This window comes from Rhinolophus ferrumequinum, chromosome 22, assembly GCF_004115265.2.
Source record: "Rhinolophus ferrumequinum isolate MPI-CBG mRhiFer1 chromosome 22, mRhiFer1_v1.p, whole genome shotgun sequence".
NCBI lineage: Eukaryota > Metazoa > Chordata > Mammalia > Chiroptera > Rhinolophidae > Rhinolophus > Rhinolophus ferrumequinum.
The window spans coordinates 2,645,622-2,667,491 of record NC_046305.1 but is presented as its reverse complement, the minus strand read 5'-3'; the positions used below and the strand labels follow the sequence as shown (position 1 = coordinate 2,667,491).

Here is a 21,870-nt window from a genome sequence, read left to right as displayed (position 1 = left end):
GGAGAGAGACTATATGGATTGTCAACAAAAGGTCACTGCCACCAATCCAATGCCAACAGGCATCCCCAATGTGAGGTGCAGTAAAAGGGGTGACTTTATTCAGGTAAACAGTTTGTAAACTGGGGAAACGCAGCCTCCAGTGAAAACCAAAAGTGCGTTCCCCTGAGACAAAGGGGAGGCCTGCTTATATAGTGTCTGCCTTGGTCCCTGATTGGTCCATTTTAATGCAAATTAAGAAACCAAATTTGCATCATCTGATTGGTCCCAATAGCACTGTCTTGATTGGTCAGAACTGCACATTCTGATTGGTTGTTAAAGATGCAAATGAGGATATCGTTGTGCAGCTCTGATTGGAAGGGCAGGTCTCAGCCCATTGGTCAAAATACAACTCCAGAAATTCTTTTATAAGAATTGGCTCAGCCTGCAGGAGGCTGGCAGGTCAGTGTTCAGCTTTCCCCTGAAATTCAGCCTGCGTGAGAGGCCTGTTAGCAGTGGCTGCTAGACTTTCCTTATGAATTTGGGCCCAGTTATAACCACAAGGAGTCGTTCTTGGCAAATATATTCCATCTCAAGATCCACAAGTGTCACTCTTCATGAAATCCTGACCTTTCAACTAGAAGTGACCTATTCCTCCTTCAAGCCCCTTGGGAAATGCTCTTCCTCGGCCTTACAACGGGAGTGCTTGATCTGCTTACTGTTCATGCCCCCCCCTCCGGAAGACATGGACTATCTCCTCATTAAACGTCTAGCAACTAGCATGCTGCTTTCACTTAGCCAACATTTAACACTTAATTGAATTTAAAATTATATTGTACAGATGTTTACTCCCATCTAGTTTCAGAAAAGATTCGATAGCATACATGGAGGTGTGTGTGTGTGTGTGTGTGACATTTCCATAAGCCCAGACACCCAGATCTTGCATTTTTGTCCAGAGACTGGGATTTAAAAAACAAAAATTAAAATACATTAATAAGGGTTATTATTATTATACTTCTGTCAGTTATGATCATTTGTTTGAGCTGAAGTCTCCTGAGTTTCAGTCATCACAACCCTTATTTTTTAGCAGAAGAGGCAGGTGTTTGAATTTCCCAAGGACTCACATCTTTGAAGGGGTCTGGCTCTATTCAGTATTTCCAGGGTGACAGTTGTCTCCAAAGGCACTTTCCTTAAATTCACACACTGTTAATCTTCATGGTAGGTTTATAAAAGGGACACAAACTAAGGGATATGGTAACAGAATCACTGTTGAAAATGGACGTCTTCTTGGAGATCTAGTGACAGTCCCGAACCTTATCATAAACCAAGAAGATAGTAAGAGCTACTCCTTTTGCCCGTCATTTGATTCTTGTGCAGTAGCTCACCCACAGGGACACGCAGACTGTCACAGGTTTACTGACAAAACCACTGTCTCTGTACTCACTCTTCACACAACTTGGGGCGCATTCCAGCTGGGAGTTCAACAGCTGTCCTCTGGGTGGAGGTGTTACCAGGTTCCAGAGCGGGGCTGGCCAGAAAGCCACTGAGGCGCCAAGTTCAAAGCTGCGGGCCGGGTTGGGGAGACGCCTGGAGCAGAGGCTCTGTCCCTCCCAGGTCAGCGCATGGGGGCGTCCAGCCCCCAGCGGCTCGCGCCTGCCTCCTGTGCAGGAAACTCACTCCTCTCCGCGACAGTGGGCACAGGGGACCCCAAATCTCAGGCACCGGGCTCAGGGTCACTTCTCTCCTTTATTTGCAGTCAGAAGAAGGAAAGGGGCACCCTTTCCTCGCCACCCCGCGGGTGTGCACCGCCTTGAGGCAGGGGTGGGGCGGGGCGGCGCTTCTGAGTCCTCCCCCACACTCTCCCTCCTCTCCCCCTCTGCTCCCTCCTCCGCGCTGTCACTGGCTGCCCCTCGGCGGCCGGCACAATAGAGGCTCCGCCCTCCCACTGCAAGCGCTCCGCTGCGCCCGCGCCCAGCAGCCCGAGCCCATCCCGTGCGCCCTGAGCCCCAGGCTCCCCGGGCGGCCCCAGGCGCCCCACCACCCGCCAGTTCGACGCGCACGGCCGCTTCTGCCGGACCCCTTCCTTCCACCAGAGCCTTCTGTGGAGGACAGCGCGCTCGGCGGCCGTGCCACCTCCTCCTTCCGCTGGCCCACAGTCAGGGCTGCTCACGCCGGGAAGGAGATGACCAGGGTCCCCGGGGCGCACCCGCCTGCCTTGCTCGGCCGCACCCAGCGGGAGACGGCGTTCTGAGCAGCCACCCTCGGGCTCAGGCCGAGACTCCCTCTCGCCTCAGTCTTTGCCTGGACCCGACCCTGCCGACCCCTGCCGTTCTCCCAGGGGGCAGAGACCCCTCTTGCCGCGCCCTCATGGCCAGGCTCCTGCTGCTGGTTCTGTGCCTGGCTCTGGGTGTGGCTCCCGGCTGCGTGTCTGGCCTTGACCCCAAAGGGACCAGCGAGACCCCGGGCACGCAGACCGGCGCTCCTACGGACGAGACGCTGCAGAACGAGGCGGACAACCAGGAGAATGTGTTATCTCAGGTAGGCTGCGGTCCGGCCGCCCTCCGCCCCCCGGGTGGGGGCAAGAGGAGAGGTGGCTCTCGCTGACAGCGCCAGAGGGAAGGGCACTCACTGGCTTTTCACTTATCGGAGCGTTTTCTTAGGGGAAGGGACATGAACCGTCCTCTCAGTCACGGGGTCTTTCCAGCCGATGGAATCAGGAGAAAGCAGAGACGAAACGGGAAACACTCAGAGTTTTGGTTCAGGGCTGTGGAAAGTAGGGCCATCTCTGGTGTGTGTGGCTGTCAGAACGGGAGGTTAACGCTGGCAGGATGCAGGGGGAAGGATGGTGCGCCCCACGGGGAGAGGTTCGTGGCAGCAGTGAGACTCCCAGGAGAAGCACAGGGTGAATGTGAGGTGACGCCGACCAGAGGGGCTGGTGACAAGACCCCCTGATTGGGGAGGAAGAGTGGACACGCGGGTCCACCGGGTCTGGCTGATGGTCAGCAGGGGGCGAGTGACAGCTGATAGGGACAGCTCTGTAAAGTGTCCCTTTACAAAAGACTTGTTTATCTGACAATCCTCGTGCACCCTATCACCGTGCTACAGTTAAGGACACGGGCTTGGAACAGCTGGCGCTGGGGGTGGGCAGTGCCCGGCTTTCTGACGAGGCTCAGCCCAGACCCCGAGGCCATCAGGACAGTGTCTCGTGCTCCCCAGAGCCAGCGCGATGCTGTGCGCTGGCTGTCCCCATGAGACTGAGGAAGGCGCATGGCTGAACAAGGTCCCCACAGCGTCACGCTGCTGGCACCTCTGCCACGCTGTGGCACAGGGCTCCTTCCGGCTCCACTTTGACACTTATCAACCACCAGTCTCCTCGGCCTTCCCTTCATAATTATGCCAAAGCACGCCCTGCACCCCCTGCAACCTCCCTCCGACCCCTCCGTCTGGGCTCTGCAGAGCCATCAGCAAGAGCTTCCCAGAGCCGTGCCTCTGAAGGAAGGGCTCCCGCGGGCCTCAGCGCAGGCAGGTGGGATTTGGGGCGAGCCTTGGGGGGCAGACAGCCATGTCAGTCACCCCAAACCACCACACCTTTGTCCACTGAGGCATTCTGTGTTTGACAACAGCCCTAAAACCACCATTAGTGTTAGAAGAAACCCAACCTTTGCCAGAAAAACACAACAAGCCTTCTTCCCCCCAGACAGCATCCCAGGAACGTTTCCATGGCAACATGCTCAGTACCTGCCTGCCGGGTCAGGACGGTGGGAGGGAATCGTGTCCGTGCTGAGGCTTTGGGTGGGTGAGGGTCTGTCGGACAGGAGGAAGCAGCCAGTGCCCAGGGGTGGCTGCAGGGAGCCTGCCATCCGTGTTTCTGGCCCAGGGGGCTGGGAGGCAGGGCTCAGGAGGAGATGGTTCACACTGCAGCACGTGTGCCAGGTCGCACTCCTAGCTTGGGCCTGGGGTTCAGGTTCAGAAGCCGCTCGAGGAGCCAAATGAAGCCTTAATCTCAGTGATCCTTCCTGACTTCTGGGCCTGTGTACGCCCAGCTCCCTTTCCCCAAATCTAACCCATCCTTCAAGGCCCAGATCAAACACCACCTCTTCCAAGAAGTCCGCCTGGTGCCCGGCTGGTGCCCTCTGTCTGTGGCATTGGTCACTGCAGGGGCACCCTTCTCCTTTAGTCTTCACCTGGGTTCTGGTGTGGGCAGGACCGTTGGAAGGGTGCTGGGGCCCAGAGGAGTACACGGCTTCCTAAGACAAGCGGTGCCTTCAAGAATGTCACAGTCGGCAGACTGTGCTGCGGTGGCCTCTTCAGGCCACGGAGGGCTCCGTCCAAGTGGGTGGAGAGTATCCCTGGGGGCCGGTGTTCGCACGCCCACAGTCCTCTCTGTCTGTCCAGTTGCTGGGAGACTATGACAAGGTCAAGGCCGTGTCAGAGGGCTCCGACTGCCAGTGCAAGTGTGTGGTGAGGCCCCTGGGCCGAGACGCCTGCCGGAGGGTCAACGAGGGGGCCGCCAGGAAGGAGGATTTCTACACGGTGGAGACGGTCACGTCCGGGCCGTCCTGCAAATGCGCCTGCATCGCTCCGCCATCCGCCCTCAACCCCTGCGAGGGGGACTTCAGGCTCCAGAAGCTTCGGGAAGCCGACAGCAGGGACCTGAAGGTGAGCCCCGGTGGGGGCGACGCCATGCGGGAGGGGTGCCCGAGGGACATGGGCTAACAGGGCTGGGGTCGCAGGCCGGGAGCAGGTGGACCTGCTGTGGCCTTTAGAGGAGGTCGGGCCCCGGGCCCCAGGACTGTGTGTGGGTCCCGGCTGACGAGCTGACAAACCGGTCCCTTCAGCTCTGATGTGCAGTGCACCCACCTCCTTATGGGCCTGGGCCGCCCTTCTCCAGGAGAACCAGGGCCCCCTGGGCACCCAGCGAGGCGAGGGCCAGAGCAGGGAGCCCCTCAGCCCGGGGAGGTGGGGCCTGGGGTGCAGTCGTCACGCTGTGACCTTCTGAGCGGGGTGCACATGTGGTGAGGCTCAGGCTGTCTTGGGGAGGCCCCGCAGGTGGCCAGGGCCTCGTCTGAGCCCTGCTGTCCCCTTTCCCATGCAGCGTGGGGCAGTAGGACGAGCTCGGTCTGAGTCAGACAGACTTGGGTTCTAATCGAGCTCTGCACTGCTTGCCACATGTTGAACTTTCCGGCCTCAGTCCCGTTGGCTGAAGGTGCAAGAGTCACATCTACCTGTGCTGCTCTGAGATGCCAAGTATGCAGTACCCTCTGGGCACAATGGCTGACCCAGGCTCGGGCTCCATGAGTGACCGTGGAAAGCGCTGCTGTGTGCGGGCGCCTGGCACGCCCTCACCACTGGTGGTCACCGACACCCCTTTAAGCAGACTGATGTTTAGGTGGACAGTGAATGTCCCGGGACTCAGCCACCCCCGGAGACGCAGGTCTGCCTGAAACTACGTTCTATCATGGGTCACAGGGTCGGGCCCTTGGGGCTCCTGGAACAGGCAGGCAGAACCGTGTCCTAGGAACCAGCATGTCGTCACATTGCATGCTGACGAGACACCATTCCGTGTCCCCTACCCAGGGTTCAGCTGCCTCCACCAGCCAGGGAGAGACTTTCCAAACACGTGTTTCACAGCTGGACCTTCCACGTGACAGCAAGACCAGGAGTGGGGGAGAGCAGACAAGGGGAAGTGTGCCCAGCACACTGCCGGGGATGGGCCCTCGGCAGGGAGCTCAGTTTTGGCCTCTGTCACCTGCCCACAGTGCCCATACCTGGCCAGTCCCGGATACTCCCACAGCCACCCTCCTCCCAGAGGCTCCGTACTGGCAGGAAGCATGTACTGGGGCAACTGAGAGGTGGGGAGCCACCTCAGATGTGGTCACTGGTCTCCTTTCCCCGGGGGTCAGTTTAGCTGTCGGCGCTAAGGGAAAACGTGATGTCTCCCAGACCTCCAGTAGACAATGGAGCTGAGTGTTTAGAAGCATTTCCGCCTGGCGTTGAAGCTCACAAGCCACTTTGCTGAGCACTGAGAGACCACGTGCTGTGGGCAGGTTCTGTGCTGACAAAATGGGGACGAAGTAGGCGCTGCTTTCAAGGAACTCACAGTCCAGTGGGGAAGACGGATGTGCGTGCAAGGGACAGATTTAATAAGCGGTGTAAACAGTTTCACTTGTTCTCACAGGTTCTCCCACTTGCTCAGGCCCTGGCTGGTGGCCTCCCACGGCGGCCCCTGTCGTCGGCCCTGGACTAACCCTGCCCTTGTCCCATAGCTCTCCACCGTCATTGACATGCTGGAAGGGGCGCTGTACGGCCTGGACCTCCTGAAGCTGCATTCCGTCACCACCAGGCTGGTGGGGCGGGTGGGAAAGCTGGAGGAGGTAAGGACGAGGCGGGCTTTCCACGTCTTTCTCTTGCTCGAGCCCAAGAGTACATCGCAATATTTTTTCAGAAAGCACATATCTTGAGTAGACGTCACCCATTCTACTCTTTGGAAAGAAAAAATGTACACGAAACACTCATCCAAAAGCAGGTAAATTGTTGATGACAAAGGGAGTCAGTGAAATGTAAGTGTAAATACCTCCTATTTCCATACAGAACCAACCACACAACAACGTGGCTGGAGCCCCGTGCTGTGGACCTTCCTCACCGGAGGTCTGGGGCTAAGTCACCTTGTTGCCCAGGTTTCAGCCAGCACTGATGTGGGCTAGAGCTCAGCGGCTGTTTGTGGGAGGGAGTGACTGAACGTGGCAGCTGGCAGCCCCCACACCAGGCCGGCCCGTCTCTGTCAGCTGTGGCCTGTTCCGTCAGCCTGTCCTATTGCCTAAGCACCGGCTGCTTCCGGCTGGAGACAGCTGTCAGCTGTCCCCGGCCACCTGGTCCTTATGTCCTGGGGGCTCGGAGGAGGGAAGGGTGAGGCGAGCTGCCGGACTCCAGCCATCCCACGGGGGTCCAGGGACCCCACACCTGCTCGTGTCACTCTCACAGGAAGCCTGCTCCCTCTGCCCACAGGTCACGTGGGGCCCACGCCTGCCGCACAGCTGGGGCTGTGGTTTGGTCCAGCTGCGCCGAGCCTGGTCTCCTCCTGCAGGTGTCTGGGCATCTCTCAGCAGCACGTCCCTCACACCCGCCCCTGCTCCGGCTGGACACACAAGACCACTGAGGGTTGCCAAGCTCTGTACCCTGGTCACCTTTCCCAGGCCCCAATGTCTCCGGCTTACTCTCACCCAGGCACGCACAGCAGCTGGACGCGGTACAGACGCAGTCAGGACCCAGGGGGCAGCGTCACCCACCTGACCTCCCTGGCTCGTTCAAGTTGTGCCCCAGCCTCCTATGCCCAGCCCCCCCGCCTGCGAGCCCTCTGGCGCCTGTGTGTCTGTATGGCCCTGACCCCCTCTGGCATCGTGGGCTTGCTCTCAGCCCCCCACGCCCAGCGCAGGCCCCTCCAGCTCGTGACACCTGCTCTGTGAACACCTCTCGGTCCCCTGGCCCAGCCTCCCCCAGGGACTCCTGACAGAATCCCCAGGTCTCCAACGGCCATGGCTGCCCCATTTCCCTCTCTCCCTCCTCTGTGTGTACTTGCCCTTCCCTCTGTATTGCCACTGCGGCAGCTGTCCAGAGCCAAGCCTGAGGCATGAGGTCACAGGATTTGCCCTTCTGCCCAGTGGAGAGTGCCCGGGGGGGAGAGGGGGCGGCATCCTCTGTGCCCCTGAGAAGCTGCAAGGCCAGCCCCCAGGGTGCGGGTGAGTGGGGCCCAAGGACGGGAGCACATAGCGGCCGGTGGGTGATGCCCCCGCCAGCCTGGTGTTTACTCAGGGCTCTCGCCGGGCCTGCCTCCTGCCCTCCTCTGTGCAAACCCAGAACACTGGCTCCTCGGAGACCCCAAGAAGGTCTCACATTGCGTCAGCAGCCCACACCGGGGGCCTCGCAGCCAGTGCCGACTCCTTCAAGCCACTCAGGAACTGGATGGGCCTTGTTTGGGCAATAAGGCTACTTAGGCCAGGCCATTGGATCACCGGGAGTGCAGGCCTGGGTCTGCTGGGCAGCGGAAGTGGACACACCCCAGTCCCCAGAGCTACGTCATGCACCGTGCTGAGGGGCAGCACCTGCACCTGTCACACAGCCCTGACTTACTTCCTCCACAGCACTTGTCACTGGCAGATGCCTTCTCATTCCTCGTTTCTCGCTGACGTCCCCTCATGGAGGCTGGTTGTCACCACAGCAGGGACCTTGTCGGCCTGGCTTCCAATTGGCCCCTGAACTGAATGCATTCGCGGTGAAGGAACACTTCGAACCAGGGGGACACTGGGCCGCAGTTCTCAGCAGCTGCTCAGGGACCCACAGAAGCACTGGGTCCCGCCAGGGCCCCCGAAAGCCCTGGCGCCTGTAAAGCAGCCTCTCACTCCCACAGCGTCTCCAGAAGCCACTCCCGCTTCCTGCACGTCAGATGCTCCGCCCCACAGACGCAGATCACCTGGGGGTCACCTGGGTCTTGTTAAAGGCAGCTCACCCACAGGTCAGGGTGGGGCCTGAGCGCCTGCATCTCTCACCAGCTCCAGCTGGCCTCAGACCACACTGAGCGGCCGGCAGCTTTTGCAGGGCTCTGATGTCGCCATGCCTTCCTATGTGCATGGCCTGTCCCCTCTGATGTCCTGGCTGCAGCTGGGAGAGCCAGGGGCGAGTGCACTCAGGAAGCACAGGCCGGGTTCAGCCTGCCAGTTGAGCTAAATGACCGTGAGCCACTCACAGCCTTGCCCTGGGCCTGTTTCCTCATCTGAGAAGTGAAAGGCGAGACATGAGTTCCAGGGTCCATTCCAACTGTCGCCTTCTGTGGAAACTCCCAGCCAGTTAGCCTGTGCCCTGCACGTCCACTCACATTAACCCCTTTACTCTCCATAACGACCCACAGGGAGGGTGCTGGTATTGTCCCCATTTCACACGTGGGCACACTGAGGCACAGGGACTTAGTGACTTGCCCAAGGTCACAGATCTTGCAACAGCAGCACTGGGATGTGAAACAAACCATCCCCAGAATCCATGCTCCTAACGCTGGCACTTGGCTGCTCCCGAGAACTGTCTGGAGTGACCGCTCGTCTGGGCCTTCCTGAGACATCTGTCATGGGCTTCAGTTCTCACAGTTAACTCTGTGATCTGGACAGGTTGGCACGGCCTGAGGCCACGGGACACACCCAGCCCGCCCAGTGCGATGAAGGGGCACAGCCAGGGGTTCTGGAGCCTGGAACCAGTGCTCTAACAAGACCAAGGGGGCTCTCTGGGCACCAGAGCCACAGCGTCCGGTGTCACCGCTGGCCTGGAAACGTGCATACCCCCAGCTCTGAGCCATCGGGGCTCCTGTCTAGGACGCAGGACGTAGCAGCATCTTGCCAGGCTGTGGGCTATGCCTGGCAGCCTCCGAGCGGCTCCACTTCCCGTCTGTCTATTAAAGATGGAAAGCAGAGGCACCTGGCCCTGACCTCACTGCTGCCCACCACCCTCCTAAACAGGACCCAGAGGGAGCATGCCATGTAAAGTCAGAAACCCTGGGACGGAGCCAACGCCGGACGACGTTGGAGCTCACTGTAGCAAATGTCTCAAAAATTACTTGAGGTGAAAGGGCTCCACTCAGCTGGCCGACAGACCCCACACGGCATTCCCCTTCTGCAGGACGCCACCTCTGTGCCCAAGTCCATACCCTCACTCTGAGCTCAGGAAGCCTCACGGGTGCCACTCACAGAACCTGGCGTGGCCGGTCACCTTTGTCCTGCAGTGCGGGCCCTCCCCTGACAGCTGTCATCTCCCCGCCCCAGGACCAGAAGCCCAGGCGTATTTAGGGCCTTCATTTCAGCCACGTTCAACCTTAGACACACAGGTTATCGGGAAAACTGGGTGGTGGGCAGTGCTTCCAGCAGAGGGACACGCTGGGGCCACACTGCCCAGAGGACCTGGGACCCGGAACCCGTCCTCAGCACAGGGCCAGACACACCCCAGTCGCTTGGTGGCCGGAGTCTCGGCCTGTCCGGCGGGTCGGCCACCTGCTTCTCTTCAGAGCCCCTTACTAGGTCGTCTTCTTAATTTTTTTTTCTCTTCTCAGGAAGTTTCTAAAAACCTCACCAAGGAAAACGAGCAAATCAAAGAGGACATGGAAGAAATTCGAACTGAGATGAACAAGCGAGGCAGAGAGAACTGCTCCCGCAGCGCGGACAGCGCCCCGGACATGCGCGCCGCCCTGCAGAGGGACGCGGCGGCCGCTTACGCCCACCGACAGGTACCGCCCAGCCCCGCACCGCGCACGCGCCCCGAGCCTGGGCTCCGAGCCCCTCCCTGGCCTGGCCTGGCCCCACCTCATTCGTGGGACACCTGTGCGGGTCACATGGGGTCACACGGGGTGAGGCTGACCCCTTTACCTAACACTGAGGTTCAGGGAGCAGGTGTGACGCCAGCACTCCACTGCGGGCCCGTTTTCGTTACACTCGTGCCGCCTCTGAGCACCCCAGGCGTTTGTAAGGAGGCCATGTGGTCACTCGTAAGGGACCATCCCGCTGACTCCCACTGTCCCGGCATAATTATTCACAGCCCGTCAAAAGTGCCCCAGTCTGGAAGCGGTAAGGAAGCCATGTGGCCTATTTACAGGGAGTTTAGAAGGCACTGCACTGTCCTCACTACGCCGTGCGGACGGCGCCAGGGGGCCGGGCAGGGGCCGGGCACAGGCTGGTACCTTCATTTTGCAGACGAGCAGACAGACCCAGGCATGGCCGGGACGCGGTGGCAGGGACTCTCCAACCCCGCTGCGTCCGGAGCACGACGTCACCGTGCGGGAACCGGCCAGTATCTAATGGGACTGGGGCGAGGCCAAAACACCTACGTGCTTCAAAGTACCTCCGCATTTGGCGCCCGTTTCCTTTGGCTCCCGTTACTAAGTTGCGTTTATGCGCCGATGGTTCAGTGTGTTACGATTCTACCTGTGGGGTTATCCCCTAAATCGACGTCCAAGAAACTGGCGTTAATTTGGGAGCTAGCCCAGGAGTGGGGGAAACGGATAGTTTGGTGGCAGGACTTGCCAGAATGTGGACACACCAGCGCGCAGGTGTGCAGGAGGTGGTGACGGCGCCTGGCCACCAGGGGGCAGCAGTGAGGAGGCCCCACGGGGGTGGGGGAGTGGCGGGCAGAGCCCAGGTGTGCCCCAGGGTTCCCCTGGCCTGGAGCAGTGCGCAGGGATTCGTGGGGCAGGGCCTGGGACAGGGACAGCCAGGGCCCGAAACTGTTGTGCGGCAGCTGTGGAAAGGGCTGATGGCATTGCCCGGTGGGAGTCTGGCCTCCGTCACTGAGACCTGGCGTCAGTGAAGAAGCACATGGCCTGGTTCTGGGCAGACACGCTCGGCAGGCGACGGCGCTGCAGTCTGGGGGTCGCTGGGACCCGGAGGCAGGACAGCAGGCCGGTCTGCTGAAGACAGTGTGATGCTAGCACCTGCCCAGCAAACTGGTCCCCAGCCAGAAACCCCACACAAGGACGGCCAGTCATTGTCTGGCCTCCCCCGTGATGGCTACTTTGATGCTTTGGGAAACAACATTCCTTCAGAGTGTGTGTCCCATTTTGAGTGTCCTCATGTGCCAGCTACTGCGTATGTGTTTAGTCTCCTTGGTGGGCCATCCCTGAGCAGGGCGGAGCTCGTACGCCAAACAGCCAAGGTCACTCGGGCTGCAGGGGACCTGGAGGCCCCACGCATCCCACAGAGGCCCAGTGGCACCCGTTGCTCCCTGCCCTCTGGCTTGAGCGCCACCCTCGTCTCAATGACACATTATGTGGTGTGTTCAGCTCAGATTTCCGAGGGCGAACAGCAAACCAAACCAAACTTGTTCTCCTTGCTCAGCAAAGCCCTTTCCCTCTGAGGTCCCCAGTTGTCACACTGCTGACGTTAGCAGAATCTCCCAGCCCACGGTGGGGGGCAGAGCCAGGCCCAGGAGGGGCCCAAGGCTTGGCTCTTCCCCTCCCTGTCATCTCTCTGTCCCTGGAGGGAATCCCACGATGACAGGGGGCGAAGGGAGCGTCTGGGTTTGGTTGGTGTTTTCAGGGTTCTTGTAGGTGGTACCGAGATTTCTCAGAATAGTGGGTGGCAGTTGCTAGAAGCCTCTCCCCGAGAAAGTCCTTGCCTGGAGGGTTGGTCAGGGGCTCTGGGGGCAGGCTGGGACTGGGGACAGCAGGAGCCAGGAGGGGACGTCATACAACAGACCCTCGGCCTAACGGAGGATCAAAGCTCGTGGGGCCACTGCCGCCCGCACAGCTGTCCCTGGTGAGGTGAGTTCTCGGGCACAGGCTGAGTGCAGTCCTCCCCCACCCCCTTGTCTGAGGAAGAGTTGAGCCCCGCCCATCTCTGAGAGCCTAGGATTAAAGACAGTTCCTGGGGTTTGCCGTGAATAAATGACAAGCCGCTGTGGCAAAGCAGAGGAACACCAGCGTCCAGCAGTTAGATGGCGTCTGAGTCAAGGGCGGGGCATCTTGTCAGCGTCCCAGGCAGCTCTTTCCAGCGGGAAATGAGGGGTCCCCAGGCCTGCTGGGCAGCAGCCAGACCACGGCCCTGCAGACCAGGGCATGTCAACGAGGTTTTGGATGGGGCACGAGCCAGTCCCGTGGTCACAGCTGTGGGCTCCGCGGCTGAACGTCAGGAAGAGCACAGGCTCCGAAGGCGGGCAGCCCTGGGCCTATGTAATGGCCCGGCGACTTCCTAAGTGCCCGTCCAGCCACTTAAATCAACTGCCCTTCAACCAAATTGCTCCATGACTCTAAGCCTCTCTCCTCATCTATGAAATGTGGATAGTGTCGACCTTGCCCCGGTGTTGCAGGGGTTCAAACAGTATAAAGGGACATGTCTGACTTTAATGGATGCTTGCTGCAGCATCACCACCACCAGCCGAAGGTCACCTCACCAGCCAGAAACGGGAAGGGGGGCAGGAGTGGGGACGGGTGCCCAGGACACGTCTGCTGGGTTCTTCTGGGCGGCTCACAGGCCCCAGCCAGGGGACGCTGGCAGAAAGGTGTCCCCTGCCTTCCAGGTCTCAGTCTCCATTGTGAGCTGGGTGCCAGGAACGCATGTCTGTTGTGCCATCTGGATAAAGTCTCTCGTCACGGGAAAACCAGAGCAGACTCGGGGGTGTGGCTGGTTGGGAACGAGGGCTCCGTGTTTCCTCCAGGCCAGACTTTAAAGGTCACCCCTGGAGCCTGACGTGCTTCTTCCTGTGCAATGCTGGCCACGGTGGCTGGGTCCCTGCCAGCGAGCATTTAGTGACTGCAGAGGTCTTGCTGTACCCCTCAGGGCACCAGGCATCTGGGGACAGAGGCTTTCTTTCCAAGGGGCATCGTTTGATCTGACAGGATGTCGGAGCCAGTCACAGATGCAGACAGCTCCTGGAGAATTGTTATGATTCAAAACTTAACAGATACGAGGAGCATCCACCCAGGGGATAAGAGATGAACAAAGGGGGTCTCTGCCACCCTAGGGGGTCACAGTCCAGACAACATCCTTACATGATGCCCGTGGGAGGCAGGCGGGGGAGGGGCTGCGATGCACGTGCAGACTTGTATCCATCAGGCGTGTTCGGCAGTGAGTGGGGTCCAGTGTGCACAAGCGGGGCGGCTGTTCCTTCTCCCAGGGCTCTGGTGGACAGGTCCAGGGGGGGTGTGGTTAGCGGCAAGAACTCCCTGGTGAGCTCCACCCTGAGTGCCCTCGGGTCACACGGTGGCTGCTCAGCTCCAGCCCTTTTGTCCATCTCAGGCCAGAGAAACGAGGGAAAGCAAGACGCCTTCCAGTTGAGTCAGCCCCCCTGTGAGGACCTTGTCCAAAAGCTGTCCCCACCGCTGGCCAGACCTCGGTGCCCTGAGCACTGCCACAAACCACTTTCCCACCAGTGAGGAGACGGAGATGGGACTTGGGTGGCCCGTGAGCAGTGCCACACAGCACAGCGTGAGGGGGGCAGGAGTGCAGTTCTGAGCGAGAGGGTGGGGAGTGTGACCTCAGCCTGGAGAAGCGGGGAGATTTCAACAGCAATCACCTGGGGAGGCAGAGTGGCCTTCTAGACAGAGAGGTCGGAGCCAGGCCCAGAGTTCAAGACGGCAAGAGGCGGGAGCCCCGTGACGAGAGTGGGGGACTGGGTGGGCAGGACAGGGTGGAGGGTGCCAGGCCAGGCACGTGGGGCTTCCTTCTGGATGCAGGGGCGGGTTGGGACAGTCCCTTCTGATGGCGGAAGTGGACGCAGTCGTGCTTCTTTCAGGCTGTGTCTCGGTCCCCAGGTTTCATGTCCCAGCCTGCCCAAGCTGGCAACCACTGACACCAGACCTGTCACCCAGCATCGCTAGGCCAGGGCTGAGAGGGGACCTGCAGATTCTGGCCCGACTGGCGGGGTTCAAACCCTGTGTCTACCACTGACCCACTGTGGGGCCTCAGGCAATTTGCACGCCCTCTGTGGCTGGGACGAGGGTAAATCAGTGAGCACACGTAAGGCCACGGAAGCTGCGTCGCCCCGAGGAGGTGCCCTGGGATGGCCCGTCCCTGTGTGGCCTGCCTGGCCTCTCTGATGGTGACCCGCCTCCGCCTCTGTCCCCTCTGAGCAGTATGAGGAGCGGCTTCTACAGGAGGAGACCGAGTCCCAGCACATCAGCTCCATTGGGCCCCTGGCGCCCCCCGCCGTGCTGAAACCGCTGCGGCCGCTGCACAGGCAGGTCCACCTGAGGGGCCGGCCGGCCTCCAAAGCCACCGTCATTCGTGGTGTCACCTACTACAAAGCCAAGGATCCTGAGGAGGACGACATGGAAGAGCAGCGTGAGTGGGGTCACGGCGCCTCCCAGGGGCGGGTGGGGGCAGCCACTGCCTAGCGTGACCACACGCCCCCTGCAGTGTGCTCACTGCTGTGACGCCCACCGCTGTCACCTGAGACTTCCCTGAGATGCCATCACCAGGTTCTTGCTGCGTTTCCTCCCCACTTGCTGAGTGTCCTGGGGCAGGTCCCTGGCCTCTCTGGGCTTGCAGAAGGCCACCCGGCAGAGCTGGGGGGACCCGAGGGCACTCCGGGCAAACGAGGAAACTGTGGCTTGGGTGGGGGCAGCTCGCGGGTGCCTCCGGCCGTCCCTTCACTCCTGGGCCTCTTGACCAAGACTCACCACCCCTCTCCGTTCTCATGACTTGGCAGAGATGCCCCCACCGCTGCTTCCATCACTCCCTCCACACCCCCGCCAGCACCCCAGAAAGCCGGCTTCCCTCCCCGCCCCGCCCCCTCCGCCTCCTAAGTCAGGCCAAAATCCCTCTGCCCGTCCGTAACACAAGCACGTCCATTGTCTTTTCTCCCCTTTGGTTTGTGGGAGGCTTCCTGCACGTTCTAGGGCCAGTGCCTGTCAGTCACGCGTGTGGCCGACACTTTCTCCCGGCCTGTGGTCTGCCTCTCCAGTCCTTTGAGGTGTCTTTGCTGAGCAGACGGAATGTACCCATTTCCCCATTACTTCTTCTGTGGCTGGACCTCTGTGTCCGCTCTAGGAAGCCGTTGGCTCCCCATTTTCCTTCTCTGACCACCAACTTCACCCCCTTTCACTCAGAATAAAAAGGGCAGCCCACACTCAGCGCCACGCCCCCCACGACCAGCTCCCCCGCTCCCTCTGCCCTCACCTGCCACTCCCCCCTCGCACCCTGCGCCCAGTCCACACCGGCCTCGCTGCCCTCAGCCCCGCGGGCGCGTCCCGCCTCAGGGCCTCTGCACGGCTGCCGTCGTCTCCCCGACGGCCTTCCGTAGCCGCTTGGTGAACTCCCGCACGGCCCTCAGCCCTCGCATCTCTGCTCCCCCCAGTCCGCCCTGGCCACGGCGTCCGTCCGTCACCCCGCTCTCTGGACCCTCCTCACGCACCTTCCAGCGCGCTGTCTGTCTGTGCTGTCAGTGTCTCCACCTCTTGACAGACGCGCCGTGAGGCCATCTTTGCTTTGCTCACACTGTGCCTGCTCCCTAATCTCTGCTCCGTGATGGGTGGACGGTGACTGACTTCCTCCCAGGCTCCCAAGCCCAGGGCCGCAGACCCCTGGTGGCCCGAGTCCCCAGTGGGGCGAAGCAGCGGAGCTCTCCTCCTGGGAGCTCTCCTCCCTCCGTGCCCCTCCACCCTGGTCTGACCCGAGCGGGACTCCATGTCTGCGTCAGGTGTCCCGCAGGGAACGAGCCCCCATGAAACGCCTCCCCTGGGTCATCTAATGGCTGTTGTCCCCAAGCCACACACAGCCCTGTGCTTGTTCCCCAGAAGACGAGTTTTTCAGCGGCGACAGCGGAGTGGATTTGCTGATTGAAGATCAACTCCTGAGACACAACGACCTGCTGACCAGTGCCACCCGCCACGGCGCTGCTGTGGCCGCAGATGTGGGCACCGAGACCACAGCCCTGCCCTCGGCATGGCCGGAGGCCTCTCCCTCGGCCCCCCACACCCCTACCCCGACTGTCTCCACCTCAGTTGAACAATCGTCAACACCACTGCCAACCCTGTTTCCAGAGCCCCCGGGGCACCTTACAGCTGCCCCTCAGGCACCAGCCACCACCGTGGCTACCAGGGCAGCCCAGCCACCTCCCGCCCCAGCTTCTCTGCCAGTGGCTCCTGAGGACACATTTCTGGAGAGCGCACACTTGGCCCCAGTGCCCTCCACCACAGTCAGCACAGGCTCGCTGGGGAAGGACACCACTGCCGGGCGGGGCACGGCCCCCGCCAGCCCCACGCTGAGCCCCGAGGAGGAAGATGGCATCCGGAACGTCATAGGTGAGTGCACTGTACCTGGCCTGGCCTCCTGGTCCGCGCAGGTAAAGGGCTGAGCCTGGAAACACTGAGGGAGAGGGAGGGGCTCGGGCAGACGTCCTCACAGGCAAGTGGAGTTCCGCCTTTGACCAGTGGTCAGTTTTAACGTCCAGGGTTTGTGTTTTCAAAATGTGCCAGTGACAAGAGTGGGAAGCCGCCTTCTAAAATGTTATGAATCCATGGAACCGAGACCTCCTCTTCGCTAGTCAGTGTCACGGGCATTTGATTGACGGCGCTCGGCTTCTCCATGGGGGTGGGTACACGGTGGTGCGGACCGAGTTACATCCTCTGCAGCGAGTTTGCCAGGTCACGAAATCAAAGGGGCTCCTCTTGGGGGAAACCGCAGGACAGAGGAGGGGAGCAGGGGAGTGGCTAGGTCCCCGTCGTCAGGTCAGTAACAGTCGTTGGGCTGAAATGGACACAGCCCTGGTCCACTGCCCGTAAGCTCGCTTGCTGCTTAAGGAGTCTGGCAGTTTTGACTGTGGCTATTGAGACATGGTTTTACGGGGGCTCCTTTTAAGAGGAACAGCCTACCCCACGGTTCTAAACGTCCCCCCAGGTGTGCGCTATTATCCTCAGAAAGAGTCCAGAAAAAGGTCAATCAGAGGTACCTGTTGGTTGTTTGAACAGTGCTTGGCTGAAGCCTAGCTCTGGGCCAAGGGTGAGGGGAGATGCCGGCAGTGATGGCGGCCAGCTCCCCAAAACACGCTCCTGAGACCAGCAGCTGTGCCACACGTCCGAGGAGTCTCAGACTTGTAGGGCGGCAGTTCCTGCTGTGGTTTAGAAGGGCTGGTGGGGGCGGGCGGGGGTGGGGAGGAGCAGGCAGAGGACAGTCAGGATGACAGCAGCAGGGAGAGCCCGTGTCACAGCTGAAGCCAGGAGATACCACCACCTGGGAAGAATGTCTCCCCACAAAGCACCCGGCGGGGCAGGGCTATGGGCCTGGGGTGGCCTGCCGGCTGTGTGGCGTGTTAGGGCTGCTGTCATGGGCAGTGCTGGCTGGAGTCTCCACAGCACCCAAACTCAGGACCAGGAACTGTCCCTGTCACACCCTGAGTCACTCGACAGGCAGCCTCCCCGCCTCAGCGCTCCCAAACCTCTGGGGCCTTCAGTGACCACCAGGGCCTGTGGCCCTAGAAACAGACTAGAGCGTGGACCCACTCCTGACTTCTGCAGCCTGCACCGCGCAGCTGTGATGCAAGATGAGGGGGTCGGGGGTGCTGAGGTGGCCGAGCACAGGCCAAAGGTGGCGGATGTGTAAGGTCACCAGCTCCCTGGGCAGTGAGGACGCCCCAGGCAGGGCCGACAGCAGGAGCCGGGGTGGCCGGGGGACACACACTGGGACACGTGGGGCGGGGTACGGAGCCAGGCGCCTGGTGGAGGGAATGACTGTCGGACTGAATTCTGAAAGGCGCAAGCGTGTTCCAAGAAGGAACAACATTCAGGTGTCAGGTGAAGGGCAGTACTGGTCACAAGCTCCTATGTGACATGTGAGCGCCACTTCAGGTCGGGGTCGAAGGGGTCAGACAGACTCCCCTCTGGAAAGACACTGACTCGCTGTCTCGAAGGGGGAAGAACAATTAGTTGGGGCCGAGAAAGGAGGTGTCCTTGCATGAGAGGGACCAGAGCCCACAAGACACCAGGAGTGAAGCACACAGCTAGGGGTGCCTCTGTGCCAGGCGAAGGGGCACATTAGAAACGTCCCTTGCTGGGGACGGCATGCAGGGCTAGCCTCAGCTCCAGGAATGACAGGTTTTCCTGCAGAGCGCAGGCGGGGGAGGGGGCTTTAACTGGTAGCTTCTGTTGTGTCTTAGAGTCCCAATCCCTCCCCACTGCAGACCAGGACCCAGTAAACCCCACAGAGCTGCCAGGACCCTGCCAACTGCACCTGACGGGGGCCTGCCAGCAAAACCATGTCCATCCCTCTGCCAGCTTGGGCTCCTTCCTACACCTCTGATGGGTGGGGGAGAGAACAGATGCCAACAGATTAAAACAATCTGGAAATGGGGTGGCCTGGAATTTAGAGAACCCCAAATCTAGGCTGAAGGCCCCTGTTCCTCTGTTGCGGGTGAATGTCAGGGACCAATTATTTTGCTCACTCTCGCCCATCTGTGCCCCAGGCTTGGTGGCAGGTGGGGGGCATTGTGCTGGTGCCAGTCACCAGGAGGGGCGTTGGAGCTGTAAGAGCTGGATTCCTCTGCTTCTCCCACTGCCCCTCCATTCCCTTCGCCGCTCCTCCAAAACCCAGTAGTCAAGACAGGAAGGGCACGTGCACTGTGGTCACGCGTGGTCTCAGTGTCATTCAGGGCCCTGTGCAATGAAAACATTGCATATAAGCATTGCAGGCTTTCGACCTGGCCTAGAGCCCAACCTGTTTCTGCTGGCAGTAGGTCTCACCAAGAGCACGCAGGACAGTGCGGAGTTTGGTGCCACTAAGGCAGACTTGACCTTAGAAGGAGGTGCCCACAGCCAGAGCAAGCTCCCTGCTCCTCCAGTTCTCCAGACGGGGCCCTGACATCCTGCTGACAGCAGTCATGGGGACACAGCCTTGGAGACAGCTCTCAGGTGTGACCTGGCAGCTGGCTTCGGGCATGAACACCCACTGCTCAGTCAGGGCTGGTCTCCGTGAGTGGCCTGGACCAAGCCCCTCGGGGCCCCTCAGGAGCTGGTGGAGCTCCAAGTTCCTGGTCACACCTGCAGCGTCCTCACCTCTGGTCACACCTGTCGTGCTGCTGTGTATTCATGCAAGTTTCAGAAGTTCTGCTTGTGCCTCGGTGTGGGGGGTTGGCCATGTGGAGATGGAAGAGCATGTGTCCTGCAAGAAAGTGCATTCATAGCATGGTGGGAGCTGGACGTGATGTCAGAAAAGGAATCGGAGCTGCGATCCATGGGGACAGGTCATTAGGGTTGGGAAGTCAGAGGCAGCAGGAGCAAAGCATGGTGGTGACGGTGGCTCAGGACGGCGTCAGGATGGAGCCGAGCGTAGGATGGATGAGGAGCAGCACCAATGCTGAGACATGTCCGGGCTCAGGTTTCACGGGGCTGTTGGACCTGCCCAGGAGTTCAGTCTCCAGGTGGGGGAGCCAGCGGAGACCTGGGGGTACTTCTTCCGTCATCCCAACCTTTCCATCCCCCTTTCCCTCAGGAAGATGCAAAGACACACTGTCCACCATCACCGGGCCCACCACCCAGAACACCTACGGGCGCAACGAAGGCGCCTGGATGAAGGACGCCCTGGCCAAGGACGAGCGCATCTACGTCACCAATTATTACTATGGCAACACCCTGGTGGAGTTCCGGAACCTGGAGAACTTCAAACAGGGTGCGTGTGGGGGTTCCCCGGGTCCGTCAGTCCTTCCCTCCCCACTGTCCTCTGCCTTGGTCACGGCCAGGTCTCTGGGTGGTGACAGGACGTTCCCTGGAGCAGGACACCCACCATCACGCCCCCGCACGTCGTCCGCTCTCCCATCTCTGAGCTCTGCCCTCCTTCCCAGCCCGGGGACGTGGGATGGCCTGGTGTTGGACCCGAGACTGTAGGGAACCCGTCCCTTTCCCGTGGTCCTGACGGCTCACACGGGGTAGCACCTGTGTCCTTGGGACAGCTCAGTGGGGCGAGTAGGAGTGGTTATTTCTACGCGACAGGTGAGGATGCTGGGTGCAGAAAGGTTAAGCAATTTGCTATAAAAAGTAGAAAGTGGGGGAGCCCCAAGGCAGACCTGGGCTCCAGACGGCTGCTCTGAGCACCTGGGCTGCCCACCTTGTCACCCTGCAGGCCGCTGGAGCAACTCCTACAAGCTGCCCTACAGCTGGGTGGGCACGGGCCACGTGGTGTACGGCGGGGCTTTCTACTACAACCGCGCCTTCACCCGCGACATCATTAAGTACGACCTGCGCCAGCGCTACGTGGCCGCCTGGGCCATGCTGCACGACGTGGCCTACGAGGAGGCCACGCCCTGGAGCTGGCAGGGCCACTCGGACGTGGACTTCGCTGTGGACGAGAACGGCCTGTGGCTCATCTACCCGGCCCTGGACGACGAGGGCTTCAGCCAGGAGGTCATCGTCCTGAGCAAGCTCAACGCCGCGGACCTGAGCACGCACAAGGAGACCACGTGGCGCACCGGGCTGCGCAGGCACCTGTACGGCAACGGCTTCGTCATCTGCGGCGTGCTGTACGCCGTGGACAGCCGCAGCCAGCGCAACGCCAGCATCTCCTACGCCTTCGACACGCACACGCACACGCAGATCGTGCCGCGGCTGCTGTTCGAGAACGAGTACGCCTACACCACGCAGGTGGACTACAACCCCAAGGACCGGCTGCTCTACGCCTGGGACAACGGCCACCAGGTCACCTACCACGTCATCTTCGCCTACTGACCCCCGGCCAGCGCGCGCGGACGTGCGTGTGCGTGTGTGCGTGTGCAGATGGATGTGTGCTGTGTAGAAAATATATATTATTTTGTATAATGTAAAATGACAACTTGGGTCTATTTTTTTTATGTGGGTTGTAGATCAATCCGTACGTGTATGTGCTGGTTCATCCTCCACGGTCTATATTTTTGTGCAAATGAACTTCTCCTTTTGACCAGTGACCACCTTCCTTCGAGCCCTGTGCCCTCAGCCCCCAGGTCTGGACGCCGCACAGGTTTCCATCCGGCAGAGGCACCGGGAGCAGGGGTGAAAGAGGCAAGAAGGAAGAGCTAAGGGGCAGGAAAAAATTATGTACTGGAGAAGTTTTAAAAACCCAGAAAAATGCTTTTTTAATAAAGAAGAAATTTAAAATCACCCAAATGCATTTTTGTGTGGCACTGATCTGGCCAGAGCTGGACCCCTGCCAGGAACGGGCGTGGTCTGTGCTGCACAGAACTGTGTGGCCCTGACCTCTGCCCAAAGGGCTCCTGTCCCTCCTGGGGGGTTGGGGAGGTGGGGGAGGCCTTCTTGTGTGTGGGGGGAGCTGAGTCTGAACTACTCACTGACTTCGCAGCCCTGGTCTCTTCACTCCTCTCCCACTGCCACACCAGCTTCCCTGCCCTGCTCGGCTTTTCTCCGGTCATTTTACCCAAGATGTGGGAGTCTGTTCCCCCTCCTTCAAGCTG

The 21,870-nt window shown here is 60.3% G+C and overlaps 1 protein-coding gene across 2 annotated transcripts; it reads left to right on the top strand.

Annotated features, from left to right (window-relative positions):
• The first annotated feature begins 1,940 nt into the window (after nt 1-1,940).
• Nucleotides 1,941-21,559, top strand: OLFML2B (olfactomedin like 2B). 2 transcript variants are annotated; one of them, XM_033093620.1, is made up of 9 exons: nt 1,941-2,514; nt 4,372-4,635; nt 6,243-6,350; nt 10,061-10,234; nt 14,573-14,780; nt 16,235-16,741; nt 19,923-20,099; nt 20,550-21,121; nt 21,286-21,559. In XM_033093620.1, the coding sequence occupies exons 1-9, from the start codon at nt 2,344-2,346 to the stop codon at nt 21,343-21,345; spliced, it is 2,241 nt and encodes a 746-aa protein (XP_032949511.1). In that variant the 5' UTR covers nt 1,941-2,343; the 3' UTR covers nt 21,346-21,559. The 2 variants fall into 2 exon arrangements, with proteins under 2 accessions (XP_032949511.1, XP_032949512.1); XM_033093621.1 differs by having other exon boundaries at nt 1,942-2,514; nt 20,550-21,559.
• The last annotated feature ends 311 nt before the right edge of the window (nt 21,560-21,870 follow it).